The sequence below is a fragment of the Polyodon spathula genome, chromosome 12 (assembly GCF_017654505.1).
Source record: "Polyodon spathula isolate WHYD16114869_AA chromosome 12, ASM1765450v1, whole genome shotgun sequence".
Classification (NCBI taxonomy): domain Eukaryota; kingdom Metazoa; phylum Chordata; class Actinopteri; order Acipenseriformes; family Polyodontidae; genus Polyodon; species Polyodon spathula.
The window spans coordinates 20135508-20153779 of record NC_054545.1 but is presented as its reverse complement, the minus strand read 5'-3'; the positions used below and the strand labels follow the sequence as shown (position 1 = coordinate 20153779).

The 18272-nt window shown below is 39.4% G+C and overlaps 1 protein-coding gene across 2 annotated transcripts in view; it reads left to right on the top strand.

Annotated features, from left to right (window-relative positions):
* Positions 1-398: 398 nt before the first annotated feature.
* The window catches only part of LOC121323823 (cytosolic phospholipase A2 zeta-like), a 79643-nt gene continuing 61769 nt past the window's right edge, over positions 399-18272 (top strand). For both annotated transcript variants that reach the window (XM_041265080.1, XM_041265079.1), the window contains exon 1: positions 399-511. In XM_041265080.1, coding sequence (XP_041121014.1) covers positions 494-511 — 18 coding nt within the window. In that variant the 5' untranslated portion in view covers positions 399-493. The remainder of the gene's footprint in view (positions 512-18272) is intronic.

Sequence of the window (18272 nt, the reverse complement as noted above, 5' to 3'; positions counted from 1 at the left end):
GGCTGCCACATCACATGTCTGGTTTTCAAATCCAACATGGCCTCTGTTTGAATAAAGCGAATCACCGCAGCTGCAGCCTCTTAGTTTGTATCCAGTCTAGTACTACTGGTGAGAAAACAATTCCGTCTGTCTACCTGCAGGGCGTTTTTGTAAACAACCTGCTTACCTATAACACAATACACGATTACTCATTCAAAACAGCACAAACATTTCTAAACATTCCATACAATTATTGTGACAAATTAATTTGCTACGTGTAGGTACGGCCTGTATATTCATTGCTATATTTACAGTACATGACATCGTTTCTATTGGTTCACTGTTAGACCAATCACCATGGAGTCTATTCTTCACTTCAAGGCAGATTTAATTCACAGCATTTCTGTAGTTCACACAAAACAGGTCTGGTCGCTGGAGAAGAACCTGTGCTGTAAACTGCCAGTTGAACTTTTCTTGCTGTTTTGATGAAGACGTTTTTCACTAATTGATCACTATGAATCCCGTCACTGTTGTAAGTACAATAATGGTTATCTCGGTGTAACATAACAATTAATTACCACTTAAAACATGTAGTAAGAAGTTCTGGCAAGGACGTTACAATAACATTGGATGCGTATTATAGTGAATGCGTAGCGTAAAGGTAATAAATAAATACGCAAGTCACTTTAGTGCTTCGTTGATCTTGTTGCCTATTTCGTTGTTTCTGCCCATATCTTGGCAGTGAACGCTTACCTCTGTACAAAGTGCGTCTGATTTTAAACTTGAAAAGGTAAGAGTCGGTGAGGTCTATAGCCACCTTGAAGCAGGCGGTTTAGCGTACAGCACACCTGGTAAACTACTTGAATGAATAAACACAGCAGCGTTTATTTAGAGCTCGTATAGTTTGCGTATCCTCAATTAAATAGATGCAATACAGGTACAGTAGTACAGTGGCAGCAGTTTTTCAGTGTCACAGTTCATATAAGACCATTGCAGGTAATTCAATGAAAATGAATCGGTAGAGCCAGTTGAAAAGCTACAGTCTTGATGGGGTTCTATTCCAGCACACTTTCCACTGTCAGTAAGGAACCCCGAAAGGACTGCTGCCACTAGTTAATTACACTATGTAACACAGTTTTTGTTCCTGGGTAGTAAGTGTTATTTCCTAATTGCTTATGCCTCAAAAGTATAGAAAATGGCTATTATTCCCCACAAACTTTGCTTTTGTTACCAGGACAGTGATATTTCAAAATATCACTATTTCCAATGGGAAAATGGGCAAATGTGTGTCTTTTCATTCACATAAAGTCAGAAAAAAACAACATATGAATCCAAATTAACATGTATTTATACTAAAGTAATACAAGATGACTACAGAAGATTTAGAAGTGAGTAGTTTTTCGAGATTTACAGTTATACAGTTTTATATAGTTTTGTATAAACTTTATATAGTTTTTTTTTAATATATTTTTTATATAGTTTTGTGTCTGACATTTAAAAGTACATATAAAGGAACAGGAGCTTTGCTTGAAAGAACACCTTTTTGGGACTGATGCTGATTCCTTCACAATGGATCGTACTGGTGACCTCCAAGCTATAGGGTGCATCCTGCACACTGGCCAGAGTGCCTTTACCGGACATGAGCCCCGTAATTGTTTTCCACGAGTGCACCTCATCACTGAAAAGTAGCATGTAAACAAACGGCAAAATGTGCTGCAGTTTCTCTTGCTACACAAAGTTGGAAATTGTTCCAAAAAAAAAAAAAAAAAACAGGATTGTACACAAGTCGTTGACAATTTGGTGTTTCCCAATCTGGCGAGTCGCTGACCATTCTGTTAAATAACTTGCAGGTTTTGTATATTGCTACTGCATTTTGTAACGTGTAGTGGCGCTGTGTTAATTTAGTTTAACAGTTAATAAACTAAGTAACTCCTATTATTTGTGCCTCCTGCCATTGTGATAGACTGAAACACACCCGCCAGCTAATTTCATACTACATAGCGATTAAAGCTTTTTGGCAGTGTTGGTTTGCTTCAGTTTTATTAACTTTAGTTTGTTTGTTACTTTATTAGTTTATTAACGTACTCTTGCCTGTTGTTTTGCTTTTACTTATTCAGTTAGTTTCATATGTTGATGTACGTGCACCATGACAAGTAATAAGTATGTATTTATTTATTGATTCATAATGCATCTGGTGGCTAACTCCGTCTAAACAGTACTTCGGCTTCCCGAGGGGTGTTCTTTTAGCCAGAGATGACTGCATTATGTACTGCAGAGGTCTGCAACTGGCGACCCGCAAGGGACAACCAATTAGCCCACCGACACTCAGCAATAATTATAAAAATTAACTAAAATAAATATGGCAAATAAAAACAGCAACATTGTAAATCAATTTTTGATTAAGACGTGTTTCATTTTTGTATCCGGCAAAGCAGCACGCGCATCACACTGCGCATGTTCAGTCACTAGGCGGGCACGCAAGCCAGTTCTACTGCACTCCCCTTTGCGTACTCTGTGGGTGATTTTTTTTTGTTTTTTTTTTTACTCGTGTTGCTATATATGTATATAAAGTGATACATATGTTGCGCTCTTAGCTTTAGCTAGCAAAAAGAGCAAACAATGGTGAAAATTGTATATACAACTGTTGTGTGAAATTTATTTACTTTAAATTTAAAAGGAAGTTGATGTGGAAGTAAATAAGACAATTACTTCACAGAGTAATTTTAAAAGGTCCTTTATTATTTCACACACACACACACACACACACACACACACACACACACACACACACACACACACACACACACACACACACACACACCCAGTTACATACACAGATGCTATACTGCGAATAACAATATCCCTAACGGGACACAACCCAACAAGGTTACATACAAAGATTATATTAATCACAGATCAATACAATCCATGAGACGCAACTGTACTAATTCTTACCCTTCCAAGCGGATTGGGAGAGCCCTTCGACCCTGGTAAGAGAAAGCAGCTGTCTCCAAGAAATTACCGAGCAGGACTGCGCGCTAATCCTCACGGCTGACTCTCATCAGAGCAGGGGAGAACCCCGTCCTTTATAACTTACCAAGTTAGGCTTTTGCATGCGAAAGAGTAATTGGCCAGATCACTCCCTCGAGGCTCGGCCCTCTGAATAAACCATTCCTTTCCCTAGAACATTCTAACCAAAACAAGTTATATAAACGTGACAAAAACAAGTCTTATAAGATACGGGGTTATTATAGGGCAAGGGCAAAGATGAACTCGAACACATTTCTAGAACTTTCTAGAACACACTTTTTTTATTACAACAACAAGTGGACCAATAAATACTTTTTATCAGCTGTACTGAACACAAAGCCAATGTGAGTATTGTGCAATGTCAGTAGTTAAGGGTTACAATGTGAAAAAGCAAATCAAATATGTATCCAGAGGGCCCAGCAGTTACAAGCGCAAAAGCAGATCTCTACCAAGGTGCCTGTGAGGTCTTGCACTGATTGATTTATTTTTTGAGATTCATTAAAGTATATGTGAACAGGCTGGCTGGTGGTTACGTCTGGGCTGGAAATTCATGGACACAGAATGTTTAGTGAATGCGCTGTTGCTCTGGTTTCTTATGAATGAACAAATAAAAGGTTGAACAAACAAGACGCAATGGCCAAAATAAATAGACAAACAAAACACCCAAACAAATATAGTGCTGGTAGTCCCAGCACAAGTAGAAATTGTTTTATTTTTTTCCTTTCCATTCTGCTCACGCTCTCTCCCATTCTCTCCCTGAACACACCAACCCGAATGAGTGATTTGTACATCTATATATACAGCTGTGCCAGGATTCAATTACTACTTAATCATTCACTTGAATCCCTGCACAGGACTAATTTGTGCAATCCTTGTGCCCAAATACAGCTATATATTTAAAATCACCGTGCTACATAACACACCCTCTGTGCACCAATACATGCACACCACATAAAACACAACAATATGCATAGGGACACCCCGCCACAGAACCTAGAAACATTCGTTTTTAACTTATTCAGTTTAATTATTTTTGTGTCTGAGATGGAATAGAAACATATATCCTTTTTTTTCCCGTAACATTACTGTAATCTCAAATTTGACAGCCGGGGTATTGAAACTTCACGCCACACGGACATGTTCGCTTCTTATTGGTCAGTTTCTCTAGTTACGTACTTTGATATATGTTTCAATATTAACTAAATCAAGTTATTAATCAAACTCATAAATCTTGTTACATGACGGTAATGTATCTCTTTTGTTTTCTGCATGACAGATCAGTGTGAGAGGTAACAGCTGGACGTTTTAGTAACACAGTTTTACACAGTGATTCCTGTTCAGGTGTTTATGAATGGGAATAAAAAGAGATATGTACTTCTTTCTTGTTTGATGACCGAGAAAAATTAACTGCATTTGTAAAATGTTCACTTACACGGAGGTGCCTAATTTAAAGGTTTGATAAAAACATCTGTTTAGTTTTTGCAATTTATTTTGTTTACTAAAATTAGTATTTCTTTTTTTTTTTTTTTTTTTTGATTTTCACTCGGTACATATTCTATGTGATTTCCATCTTAGACAATATGAATAAAGGACAGTTTAGATTAGGTTTATTTCTAATGTTACAGGTTTAAAATATCAAATGTTTTTAATTTGACATTTTCCCAAGGTGTGCTAATAGTGGGCCACAGTGCCTAATGCAGCTAAACAGGTGGGCCTCAGGTAGAAAAGTCTGGCAACCCCTGAGTTAGCAGATGGTTCTGTACAGTACATGCTCAAAGAGGAAACAAAAAAAACAATCTATAACACGTTTCTTCAGAAGACGGCAACTCTAGGTAAGAATGTGTAGTGATTTTATTTATTTATATATTGGTATTGTTTTTCAGTTGACAGTCCAGTGCGATGTTTAGCTGCAATATGTTTTGATAAATTAATTTTTTCCTGTGCAATGGCAATGTCTTCCCCCTCCCCTGATATAACAATTCATAGTCTCTGCAATCTAATGCCTTTCAGCTATGAAGATTTCCTAGTCTGAAATTCTTATCGTGAGATTTAATGTTAACACCCTCACATGATCAATGACGAGATGAAAATCACATGTCATGCGGTAAAGTAGTATGTGGTATAGTAATGTTAGTACATGTATTATCAAGGATAATAATAATTTTATTATCCTTGGTACTTATGCAGAACTATTTCTGTTCAGAGTTACCCCAAAGTGGCAGAGTGGTGATATCAGGCCAGAATGCAGAAGAATAACAAAGACAAGGTACTACAGGCAAAAGAAGCGCTGTGCCTGCGTTTATTAAAGAACAAAAATAAAGTAAATAGTTAGACAAAAACAGGGCTCACAGAGCACAGAAAATAAAACATTCAAACAAGAACAAGTCACAAACACAAAATAATAACTAAAACTAAAGTCAGGCTGGGCAACTGCCTTCACTGATCCTTAAATATTCTTTAAATTTTAAATTTCTCTCTCGCTCTCATTCCTAGTCTGAACACACCCACCTGGAGTGCAGAGAGCTGCAGTTTTTTATACAGGTGACCATCTCCTGATTAGCAACAAATTAATCCCTTAATTCTGGAAATGGCCACCCTCTGCACAAGGTTTAGTTATTAACATGGATGAAGCCAATCCACACTGCAACAAAATACAAAAACAAAACATACGGTACCGCCGTCATTTACAATAAATACATTTTCAAAACAAAACACATGACTATGCCGTCATATATATAAACAAATAAATCATAGTACAAAACGCAAAATAACAGGGGCGGAGGGGGAGACTCCGTTCTAAAAATAACTGAACAGAGCTACTCGCCCTGTTAGGCCCAAACAAGTCGCACTACTTGGACAGGTCAATTTCTTAGGCATGGAAAGGGCTACAGATTAAAAACAATATGTCCCCAAATCAGTGATTTGTGCAGATTCTGACAATACAGAGCAGATCTGCCTGCAAGCTTCAGGCTGGGCAGTACAGATGAAAGCTTGACCATGACGTTTGGATAGTCATTTTCACTGCTCGCACAAATCATACAAAAAAAGTAGGTAAACCCAAGAATAGAATAAAACTAAACTGCTCATTAGAAAGCTAAGAACCAGGGCTTTTAAATTGTTTATAGTTTGTTTATATTTAAAAAGCAAAACATAGTGTTTTATTGCAAAAAATAACATTTTTTTTCATCTGTCCAATGTTCAACGACATCCAAAATATCCACAGATTACGGTAGGTAATTTTATTACTTTTCATGGCTTGTATTTGTGTGCAATGGCCCCAGTGCCATGTGCTAGAAGAAATTGACGTAATTATATCCATAAATTCATTGTTTGGCGACAGCATTCAAAAGAAATCTATATATTTGATTTTTTTTTTCCCCTAATGTTTACTTTGAGACGAAAATGTCTAATAAATTACTGTTTTTAATATTGAAGTGTTGTAGTAAATGTGTAAACTGGGCAGTTGAGTTTGCTTTATTTATATGGGTTTATTTATTTCATGTCACTTTAACTGCACACTGATACTCTGTCCAAGTATTGCCCTACCTGGCATTATACACTATTGTCTGCGGACTAATGCATGGGGCTGTGTGTATTTAGTGTTTGACACAGGCTTGGTTGCAGTCTGGTGTGCTACTGTGCTGTTGTTGCTGTTCGTGGTGCTGAATTTGCTGTGCTTTTAAATAAGAGTGTGTTGCTGGCGTCCTCTTGTGGTCCCCTAACTTGCTACATAAGAACATAAGAAAGTTTACAAATGAGAGGAGGCCATTCGGCCCATCTTGCTCATTTGGTTGTTAGTAGCTTATTGATCCCAGAATCTCATCAAGCAGCTTCTTGAAGGATCCCAGAGTGTCAGCTTCAACAACATTACTGGGGAGTTGATTCCAGACCCTCACAATTCTCTGTGTAAAAGAGTGCCTCCTATTTTCTGTTCTGAATGCCCCTTTGTCTAATCTCCATTTGTGACCTCTGGTCCTTGTTTCTTTTTTCAGGTCAAAAAAGTCCCTTGGGTCGACATTGTCAATACCTTTGGGAATTTTTAGTGCTTGAATTAGGTTGCCGCATAGTCTTCTTTGTTCAAGACTGAACAGATTCAATTCTTTTAGCCTGTCTGCATATGACATGCCTTTTAAGCCCGGAATAATTCTGGTCTCAGAGCAGCAATATCTTTTTTATAGCGAGGTGACCAGAACTGAACACAGGATTCAAGATGAGGTCTTACTAGTGCATTGTACAGTTTTAACATTACTTCCCTTGATTTAAATTCAACACTTTTCACAATGTATACGAGCATCTTGTTAGCCTTTTTTATAGCTTCCCCACATTGTCTAGATGAAGACATTTCTGAGTCAACAAAAACTCCTAGGTCTTTTTCATAGATTCCTTCTCCAATTTCAGTATCTCCCATATGATATTTATAATGTACATTTTTATTTCCTGCGTGCAGTACCTTACACTTTTCTCTATTAAATGTCATTTGCCATGTGTCTGCCCAGTTCTGAATCTTGTCTAGATCATTTTGAATGACCTTTGCTGCTGCAGCAGTGTTTGCCACTCCTCCTATTTTTGTGTTGTCTGCAAATTTAACAAGTTTGCTTACTATACCAGAATCTAAATCATTAATGTAGATTAGGAATAGCAGAGGACCTAATACTGATCCCTATGGTACACCACTGGTTACCACACTCCATTCTGAGGTTTCTCCTCTAATCAGTACTTTCTGTTTTCTACATGTTAACCACTCCCTAATCCATGTCCATGTGTTTCCTTGAATCCCAACTGCGTTCAGTTTGAGAATTAATCTTTTGTGCGGGACTTTGTCAAAAGCTTTCTGGAAATCTAAATAAACCATGTCATATGCTTTGCAATTATCCATTATGGATGTTGCATCCTCAAAAAACTCAAGCAAGTTAGTTAGACATGATCTCCCTTTCCTAAAACCATGTTGACTGTCTCCCAGTACCCTGTTACCATATAGGTAATTTTCCATTTTGGATCTTGTTATAGTTTCTATAAGTTTGCATATAATAGAAGTCAGGCTTACTGGTCTGTAGTTACCTGGTTCAATTTTGTTTCCCTTTTTGTGGATCGGCATTACGTTTGCAATTTTCCAGTCTGTTGGTACCACCCCTGTGTCAAGAGACTGCTGCATGATCTTTCTTTCTTTTTGGTCCCTTTTTAATGCTCTGTAAAGTGCCTTTTTTCGTGGAATATTTTTTTTAATTGATCTATTAAACCATTTTGGCAATTTAGTTTTACATTTAGATTTGTCTACTTTAGGGATGTAATTGTCTCTGTTTTACTCCAATCTACTTCTGTTAGTCTCTGTTTCATACCTTCATAGTTTGCTTTTCTAAAATTGTAAACCTTAGCTTTAGTCATTACTTTTGGGGATTTAAAAAACACTTCAAATGAGACCATGTTGTGGTCTGAGTTTGCCTGTGGTTCTCTGACCTCTGTTTTAGTTATTCTATCTTCGCTATTTGAAAAGACTAAATCAAGGCATGCCTCCCCTCTAGTCGGTGCCTTGACAAATTGTGTTAGGAAGCAGTCATTTGTCATTTCCACCATTTCAATTTCATCCTTCGTGCTACCCACCGGGTTTTCCCATTTTATATGGGGGAAGTTGAAATCCCCCATTAGTATGGCTTCTCCTTTGCTACACGCATTTCTAATGTCATTGTATAACAGATTATTTTGCTCACCATCTGAATCTGGCGGTCTATGGCATGCTCCTGTTATTATGCCATTTGAATTTTTGTCCATTATTCTGACCCATATTGATTCGGCTTTGTTTTCTTTGTCCATATAGGTCCTATACATTGTATACCCGCAAATATTATATTCATCCCCATCACTCTCACACAACCAAGTTTCAGTAACACCTATCACATCATAGTTACTTGTTAGTGCAGTAGCTTCAAGTTCTAGAATTTTGTTTCTGATACTTCTAGCATTTAGATAAATACATTTAATGGTTGTCTTACCTGAGTTGTTGCCCTTGTTTTGATGCGGTCTCCCTTCTGTTTTTTTGTTGATTTCTCCCCTTTCTAGTTTAAATGCTTCTGAACCTGTTCGAGGATCTTTTCTCCAAGTAGACTGGTTCCCTTGTTATTTAAGTGCAGTCCGTCCCGTCTATATAGATAGTCCTCGTTGTAGAATGTGGTCCAATGATCAAGATAGGTGAAGCCTTCCCATGTGCACCACGTCTTCAGCCATGCGTTTTGATTAATTATTTCCAGCTGTCCATATGGTCCTTTGCAAGGTGCCGGTAGTATACCAGAAAATACCACAGTTTTGGTTTTCTCTTTTAATTTCCTTCCTGCCTCTCTGAATTTGTTTTGCAGGGATTTTGGTCTGTCTCTTCCAATGTTGTTTGTACCGATGTGGACGACTACTACCGGGTCATCTCCTGTTCGTTCTAGGAGCCTGTCCACGTTCTCAGTGATGTGCTTGACCGAGGCTCCCGGAAGGCAGCACGCTGTTGTAGTAAGGGGGTCCAAACTGCGAATTGAACTTGCTGTGTTTCTCAATATGGAGTCCCCAACAATCATGACCTCCCTTCTTTTTGCTGTCTGGTCACCACTGTCAATAGTGTCCTGGATGTTGTTCCTTTTGCTCTCGTTGTTGGTTTTGCTCATCAGAATTTTGAAATGACTCAAATTTGTTGGTTGTTTTGATTTCTGGTGGTTGTGTTTGACGAAGTTTCTTTTTCTTCCTGCTTCTGCCTACCTGAACCCAGCTGTTCTGACCTTCTATCTCCCTAGTGGCTTTCATTCTGTTAGGGGTGATGCAGACTTCCATGAATTGTGGGTGTGCCAGCTCCTCAATATCCTGTTGCTGTCTCATTTCATCCAGCTTATGCAAGTCCTGGATCGCGCGGCACTTTACGCACACTTGTTTTAGCTCTGCTGGGTTTTCTTGGATTTCCCACATCATGCAGGTTTCACAGATTGCTGGCTTGAAGACCATGTTGATTTTTTTTTTTTTTTTTTACGTTTATTTTCTTCTGCAGCCGTCAACCTGCTTTCAAGCTGCTTCTAAACTGCTCTATACTTTTCCACCTACAGTGTGTTTCAGAAGCAACTTCAGTCATAGAACCTCCTTTCACCTCAATTTCATTGTCTGACACTGATTCCGTGATTTCTTACTTTTACTGTCATATTCATAAGAAGTTGCGACACTGAGTGGAAAAAATCATGTGTGGCTGGGTTAATATTGTGGTTTATGACTTAGAAAGGCCCTTTGCTGTCCATTTATTCAGCGCTTGTCAGGCACATCAGGTCCAGTTTATTTTCACACTTGCTGTTTATTTTACACATGCTTTTTGGAATATTTTTTCAGAGTAAAACCGGTTTAAAAGGCCCGGTATTTCAAAAGGACACTCAGTACTGCATCTGCAGCCAAGCCCCACCCCTTGTTCGCTGTATTTTTCACATACCTCTTTATAGACGTGCATACTGATAAATCCTCTCCTGATCACTCGTTTTGTCACCAAACTCTTTAATAATGCGATCAGTCATTATTTTATTACTATAACATCTCGATAAGCTTTCTAAATATCTGTGATATTCTTTGAGCGCTGGATGCAGAAGCAGCTTTCTCCTTTGTTTATGTCTGTGTTACCTCTGTTGTGCATGAGGCTATCAGATATGCCCTTTTTTCGGCTTCATTCGGCTCCTATCGGTCTCACTCGTTCATTTTAAAGGTTTTACTGCTTTTTCCTGAGAAATGACTAGAGACCTATGCTTTACGTCTTTTTGATGATGTCGGACAGGGTCCGACATTGGACTGGAAATGGAAAATTGTAATGTCAGACCTGGTCTGACATAGGACCACAAAGGTTTAAAGATGCAACTGCTGGTATTTCTGTACTACAGGTCCATCAGAATTGGAAGGCCGCAATTGTTGTTCTAAACTTTGTCTTGTCTCTTTCTGAGGGAGGGGAGGGCAATGATTCAACTTCTTATCTTCAGCGCAGTCTGTCAGTATGGCTTTCCAACCTGCCTTTCAAAGGTGCAATCGAGATAGAAAGGGTCCATTGCATTTATAATGGATCCATTGTCCAAGAAAACAAGCCGTGCTCACTGATATTTAAATGTCTTCTGTACAAAGACAGACAAGCTATCCTGAAAGCATACAGGCAGTCCGGCACTCAAATATCACAGGGTCAGTCCAAACTGCTGCTGTTCCCTGATTCTTCCAGTTTCACATGGCTATCCAGAGCTCTGGGTATTCAGAGCTTTCTCTTATACTCCAACAAAGCTTACAATTGTACACAATGCCCAATCCAGTGTCTACAGTACCCCCCAGGACGCCAAGGGCTTTGTTTCGGATTGTGACAAAGTGGCTGAGTGGATGCAGTTGCAAGGGTGATGCTGTGTGGTAATGAAACAGAGACTTAATCCAGTTTGGAAAAGGGTCTTTTATTCTGTATATGCAGGTCTGTTGACCAGTAACAATAACAATAAACAATAACGGGTTTTGCAGACCCAACCAATAATAAACCACACGTATCTGCCCCAGAGTTATACATACACGATCACCAGTCCAGGGTGAGTGCAGTAGTGCTTGTGGTGGGTGATATAGTTTATTTTTGTGACAGTAGTGCAGTGCTGTTCCGGTTTTAGTGCTGGTCCTCTGCAACTGCTCCGGAATTGTGTTAGCCATCTAATGTTACAAACAAGATAAGACCATAAGAACATAAGAACATAAGAAAGTTTACAAACGAGAGGAGGCCATTCGGCCCATCTTGCTCGTTTGGTTGTTAGTAGCTTATTGATCCCAAAATCTCATCAAGCAGCTTCTTGAAGGATCCCAGGGTGTCAGCTTCAACAACATTACTGGGGAGTTGATTCCAGACCCTCACAATTCTCTGTGTAAAAAAGTGTCTCCTATTTTCTGTTCTGAATGCCCCTTTTTCTAAACACCATTTGTGACCCCTGGTCCTTGTTTCTTTTTTCAGGCTGAAAAAGTCCCTTGGGTCGACACTGTCAATACCTTTTAGAATTTTGAATGCTTGAATTAGGTCGCCACGTAGTCTTCTTTGTTCAAGACTGAACAGATTCAATTCTTTTAGCCTGTCTGCATATGACATGCCTTTTAAGCCCGGAATAATTCTGGTCGCTCTTCTTTGCACTCTTTCTAGAGCAGCAATATCTTTTTTATAGCGAGGTGACCAGAACTGCACACAATATTCAAGATGAGGTCTTACTAGTGCATTGTACAGTTTTAACATTACTTCCCTTGATTTAAATTCAACACTTTTCACAATGTATCCGAGCATCTTGTTAGCCTTTTTTATAGCTTCCCCACATTGCCTAGATGAAGACATTTCTGAGTCAACAAAAACTCCTAGGTCTTTTTCATAGATTCCTTCTCCAATTTCAATATCTCCCATATGATATTTATAATGTACATTTTTATTTCCTGCGTGCAGTACCTTACACTTTTCTCTATTAAATGTCATTTGCCATGTGTCTGCCCAGTTCTGAATCTTGTCTAGATCATTTTGAATGACCTTTGCTGCTGCAACAGTGTTTGCCACTCCTCCTACTTTTGTGTCGTCTGCAAATTTAACAAGTTTGCTTACTATACCAGAATCTAAATCATTAATGTAGATTAGGAATAGCAGAGGACCTAATACTGATCCCTGTGGTACACCGCTGGTTACCACACTCCATTCTGAGGTTTTTCCTCTAATCAGTACTTTCTGTTTTCTACATGTTAACCACTCCCTAATCCATGTACATGTGTTTCCTTGAATCCCAACTGCGTTCAGTTTGAGAATTAATCTTTTGTGCGGGACTTTGTCAAAAGCTTTCTGGAAATCTAAATAAACCATGTCATATGCTTTGCAATTATCCATTATCGATGTTGCATCCTCAAAAAAATCAAGCAAGTTAGTTAGACACGATCTCCCTTTCCTAAAACCATGTTGACTGTCTCCCAGTACCCTGTTACCATATAGGTAATTTTCCATTTTGGATCTTATTATAGTTTCCATAAGTTTGCATATAATAGAAGTCAGGCTTACTGGTCTGTAGTTACCTGGTTCAGTTTTGTTTCCCTTTTTGTGGATCGGTATTACGTTTGCAATTTTCCAGTCTGTCGGTACCACCCCTGTGTCAAGAGACTGCTGCATGATCTTGGTTAGCGGTTTGTAAATTACTTCTTTCATTTCTTTGAGTACTACTGGGAGGATCTCATCCGGCCCAGGGGATTTGTTTATTTTAAGAGCTCCTAGTCCCTTTAACACTTCTGCCTCAGTTATGCTAAAGTTATTTAAAACTGGATAGGAACTGGATGACATGTGGGGCATGTTGTCAGTATCTTCCTTTGTAAAAACTTGTGAAAAGTAATCATTTAACATATTTGCTATTTTTTTTTCTTCCTCTACGATTTTGCCATTTGTATCTCTTAAACATTTAATCTCCTCTTTGAATGTTCTCTTGCTGTTGTAATATTGGAAAAACATTTTGGAATTGGTTTTAGCTCCCTTAGCAATGTTCATTTCTATTTCTCTCTTGGCCTTTCTAACTTCCTTTTTGACTTGCGTTTGCAGTTCCGTGTACTCTTTCTGCGTACTTTCTTTTTGGTCCTTTTTTAATGCTCTGTAAAGTGCCTTTTTTCGCTGAATATTTTTTTTAATTGATCTATTAAACCATTTTGGCAATTTAGTTTTACATTTAGATTTGTCTACTTTAGGGATGTAATTGTTTTGCGCCTCTAGTACTACATTTTTGAAGAACAACCATCCTTCTTCTGTGGGTGTTTTCTCTATTTTACTCCAATCTACTTCTGTTAGTCTCTGTTTCATGCCTTCATAGTTTGCTTTTCTAAAATTGTAAACCTTAGCTTTAGTCTTTACTTTTGGGGATTTAAAAAACACTTCAAATGAGACCATGTTGTGGTCTGAGTTTGCCAGTGGTTCTCTGACCTCTGTTTTAGTTATTCTATCTTCGTTATTTGAAAAGACTAAATCAAGGCATGCCTCCCCTCTAGTCGGTGCCTTCACAAATTGTGTTAGGAAGCAGTCATTTGTCATTTCCACCATTTCTATTTCATCCTTCGCGCTACCCACCGGGTTTTCCCATTTTATTTGGGGGAAGTTGAAATCCCCCATTAGTATGGCTTCTCCTTTGCTACACACATTTCTAATGTCATTGTATAACAGATTATTGTGCTCACCGTCTGAATCTGGCGGTCTATAGCATGCTCCTATTATTATGCCCTTTGAATTTTTGTCTGTTATTCTGACCCATATTGATTCGGTTTTATTTTCTTTGTCCAGGTTTAACACCTGGGCTTCAAGACTGTTTCTTATGTATAGCGCTACCCCTCCTCCTCTTCTGTCCTGCCTGTCTTTCCTATACAGTGTATACCCACAAATATTATATTCGTCCCCATCACTCTCAGATAACCACGTTTCTGTAACACCTATCACATCATAGTTACTTGTTAGTGCAGTAGCTTCAAGTTCTAGAATTTTGTTTCTGATACTTCTAGCATTTAGATAAATACATTTAATGGTTGTCTTACCTGAGTTGTTGTTCTTGTTTTGATGCGGTCTCCCTTCTGTTTTTTTTGTTGATTTCTCCCCCCTTCCTTTCTAGTTTAAATGCTTCCGAACCTGCTCGAGGATCTTTTCTCCGAGTAGACTAGTTCCCTTGTTATTTAAATGCAGTCCATCCCGTCTATACAGATAGTCCTCGTTGTAGAATGTGGTCCAATGATCAAGATAGGTGAAGCCTTCCCGTGTGCACCACGTCTTCAGCCATTCGTTTTGATTAATTATTTCCAGCTGTCCATATGGTCCTTTGCAAGGTGCGGGTAGTATACCAGAAAATACCACAGTTTTGGTTTTCTCTTTTAATTTCCTTCCTAGCTCTCTGAATTTATTTTGCAGGGATTTTGGTCTGTCTCTTCCAATGTTGTTTGTACCGATGTGGACGACTACTACCGGGTCGTCTCCTGTTCGTTCTAGGAGCCTGTCCACGTTCTCAGTGATGTGCTTGACCGAGGCTCCCGGAAGGCAGCACACTGTTGTAGTAAGGGGGTCCAAACTGCGAACTGAACTTGCTGTGTTTCTCAATATGGAGTCCCCAACAATCATGACCTCCCTTCTTTTTGCTGTCTGGTCACCACTGTCAATAGGGTCCTGGATGTTGTTCCTTTCATTCTCTTGTTGTTGGTTCTGCTCATCACAATTCTGAAGTGACTCAAATCTGTTGGTTGTTTTGATTTCTGGTGGTGGTGTTTGACGAAGTTTCTTTTTTTCCCTGCTTCTGCCTACCTGAACCCAGCTGTTCTGACCTTCTATCTCCCTGGTGGCTTTCAGTCTGTTAGGGGTGATGCAGACTTCCATGAATTGTGGGTGTGCCAGTTCCTCAAGATCCTGTTGCTGTCTCACTTCTTCCAGCTCCATTTCTAGCATACTTACTAGTTTATGCAAATCCTGGATCGCGCGGCACTTTACGCACACTTGGTTTAGCTCCGCTGGGTTTTCTCGGATTTCCCACATCAAGCAGGTGTCACAGATTACTGGCTTGAAGACCATGTTGAGGTTTTTTTTTTTGAAGTTTAGTTTCTTCTGCAGCTGTCATCCAGCTTTCAAACTGCTTCGAAACTGCTCTGTACTTTTCCACGCCTGTACTTCTCCCACTCGCTGTCGCTTCCACTCGCTGTCGCTGGGAAGACTGCCTCGTTTAACTGCTTTGTTCTGCTGTGCTGTCGGCTCCTCCCCTCGCCCGTGTCTCAAAACGGCGCTGAATTTGAATCAGCTGCTCCGAGTTTCAGCTTGTTTGTTATCAGAAAAACACACGCGGCTGTTTGACTTTGAGCTGCTGCTGTGTTTCCCCAATGTCCTCTGTTTTCTGATTAAAGCAATTCAAGATGCAATTTCTCCTTTCTGCTTCGAAACTGCTCTGTACTTTTCCACGCCTGTACTTCTCCCACTCGCTGTCGCTTCCACTCCACTCACAGCAAAACAAACAAAACATACTCACAATACTGTTTCACAATATTTATCACAGGTTCTCTCACAGTCCTTCTCAGTTCTCTCCATATAAACCAGTGCGAAGGAACAGATTATGATTCTCTGTCCCCTTTTATGCTGTCACACATGACCCCTTGGTAAATGAATGCAACCGCCTCCCCAATCTCCGGCTGCCACGTCGTTTCCCTTCCGGGTCAATACGTTCTCGCCTTCTTCCAGACTGATTTAAGTGCATGGGATGTTAAAGATTTATTTTTTTCTCATCGTCACAAGACATACTCTTGCATTAATTATATTTATCTTGCCAAGTATCTTGCAGTTTATCTCTATCTACATACAGTACCGTGAAAAAGGATTTGCCCCCCCCCTCTGTTTTTTCTGCATTTTTGCATATTTTTTACCCTGAATGTTTTCAGATCTTCAACCAAAATATAATATTAGATAAAAGGGACTATGAGTGAACAAATAACACAACATTTTGAAACTTATTTCATTTATTTATTAAAGAAAGTTATGCAACTCCCAATGCCCTAGTGTGAAAAAGTAATTGTCCCCTTGACTCAATAACTGGTTACGCCACCTTTAGCAGCAATAACTGCAACCAAATGCTTCCTGTAGTTATTGATCAGTCTCTCACAGCGCCGGGGAGGAATTTTGACCCACTCCTTCGTGCAGAACTGCTTCAACTCAGTGACATTTGTAGGTTTTTTGCCACAACATCTCAGTGGGGTTTAGGTCTGGACTTTGGACTTTGACTAGGCCATTCCAAAACTTTAAATTTCTTGTTCTTCAACCATTCTGATGTAGACTTGCTTGTGTGTTTCGGATCATTGTCTTGCTGCATGACCCAGCTTCACGTCAGCTGCAGCTCACGGACGGATGGCATGACATTCTCCTATAGAATTCTCTGATACAGAGCAGAATTCACGGTTCCTTCAATGGTGGCAAGTCGTCCAGGTCCTGATACAGCAAAGCATCCCCAAATTATGACACTACCACCACCATGCTTGACCGTTGGTATGAGGTTCTTACTGTGGAATGCAGTGTTTTGTTTTCGCCAGACATAACGGGGCCCATGTTGTCCAAAAAGTTCCACTTTTGACTCATCTGTCCATAGAACATTGTTCCAGAACTCTTGAGGATCATCCAGATGTTTTTGGCAAACTTGAGACAAGCATTCATGTTTTTCTTAGTGAGCAGTGGTTTCCGCCTTGCTACTCTGCCATGAATCACATTTTTTCTGATGGTGGAGTCATGAACACTGACTTAGCCGAGGTGAGAGAGGCCTCCAGATCCCTGGATGTTGTTCTAGGGTTCTTTGTGACTTCCTGGACTATTTTACGCCTTGCTCTTGGAGAGATTTTGGCAAGACGGCCACTCCTGGAAAGATTCACTACTGTCCCAAACTTTCTCCATTTGGACAATATGGCTCTGTGGTTTGATGGCGCCCCAGAGCCTTAGAAATGGCTTTGTAATCCTTTCCAGACTGATAAGCATCAACATCATTTTTCCGTAGGTCTTCAGGAAATTCTTTTGATCGTGGCATGATGTGCCTCTAGAACCTGTATGCTGACAACTTCACTATGATGGTAAGGGCCAAAGTTAGTCAGGTTTATATTGGGCAGGGCTGGCCCAAATCAGGCCTGATTGTTAACCAAAGTATTCAAACAGCTGACCCTAATTATCCCTTTAATTGGGTTGAGTTAACTGGGGGGGGGTCAATAACTTTTTCACACCTGAAGATTGCATGTTTGATTACCTTGTACACCAAACAAATGAAAGAAGTGCCAGACTTTGGTGTCATTTTTTCTCTCAGACTCCATTTAAATACTGCTACAACCCACAAAAAGATCTGACCAAATTCAATGTGAAAAATGGGCAAAAATGCAGAAAATCAGATGGGGCAAATCCTTTTTCACAGCACTGTATTGCCGATCCTGATTTCGGCCCATGCCCCAGTCTTATATTAATTTATTTTTGCCCCTGGAGCAGCCTGTGCCAAGGAGGGGTGTTTTAACTCCAGAACAAAGAGTTCTTAAAGTAGCTGTCTGATGATTTTAAAAACTTTTTAGAATTAAATGCCGAACCGGATAGTAATCCCCATTTGTTATGAGAAGTCACCAAGTGTTTTATCAGTGGTAGTTATACTTCATTTGCATCCAACCTAAGTAAAACTCAGAAAAAGCAGATTTCCCAATTAGAGGCTTGAATACTACAGCTGGAAACATTGCAAAAATGTAATTTTCTGGAAAGTAGAGCCAGACAA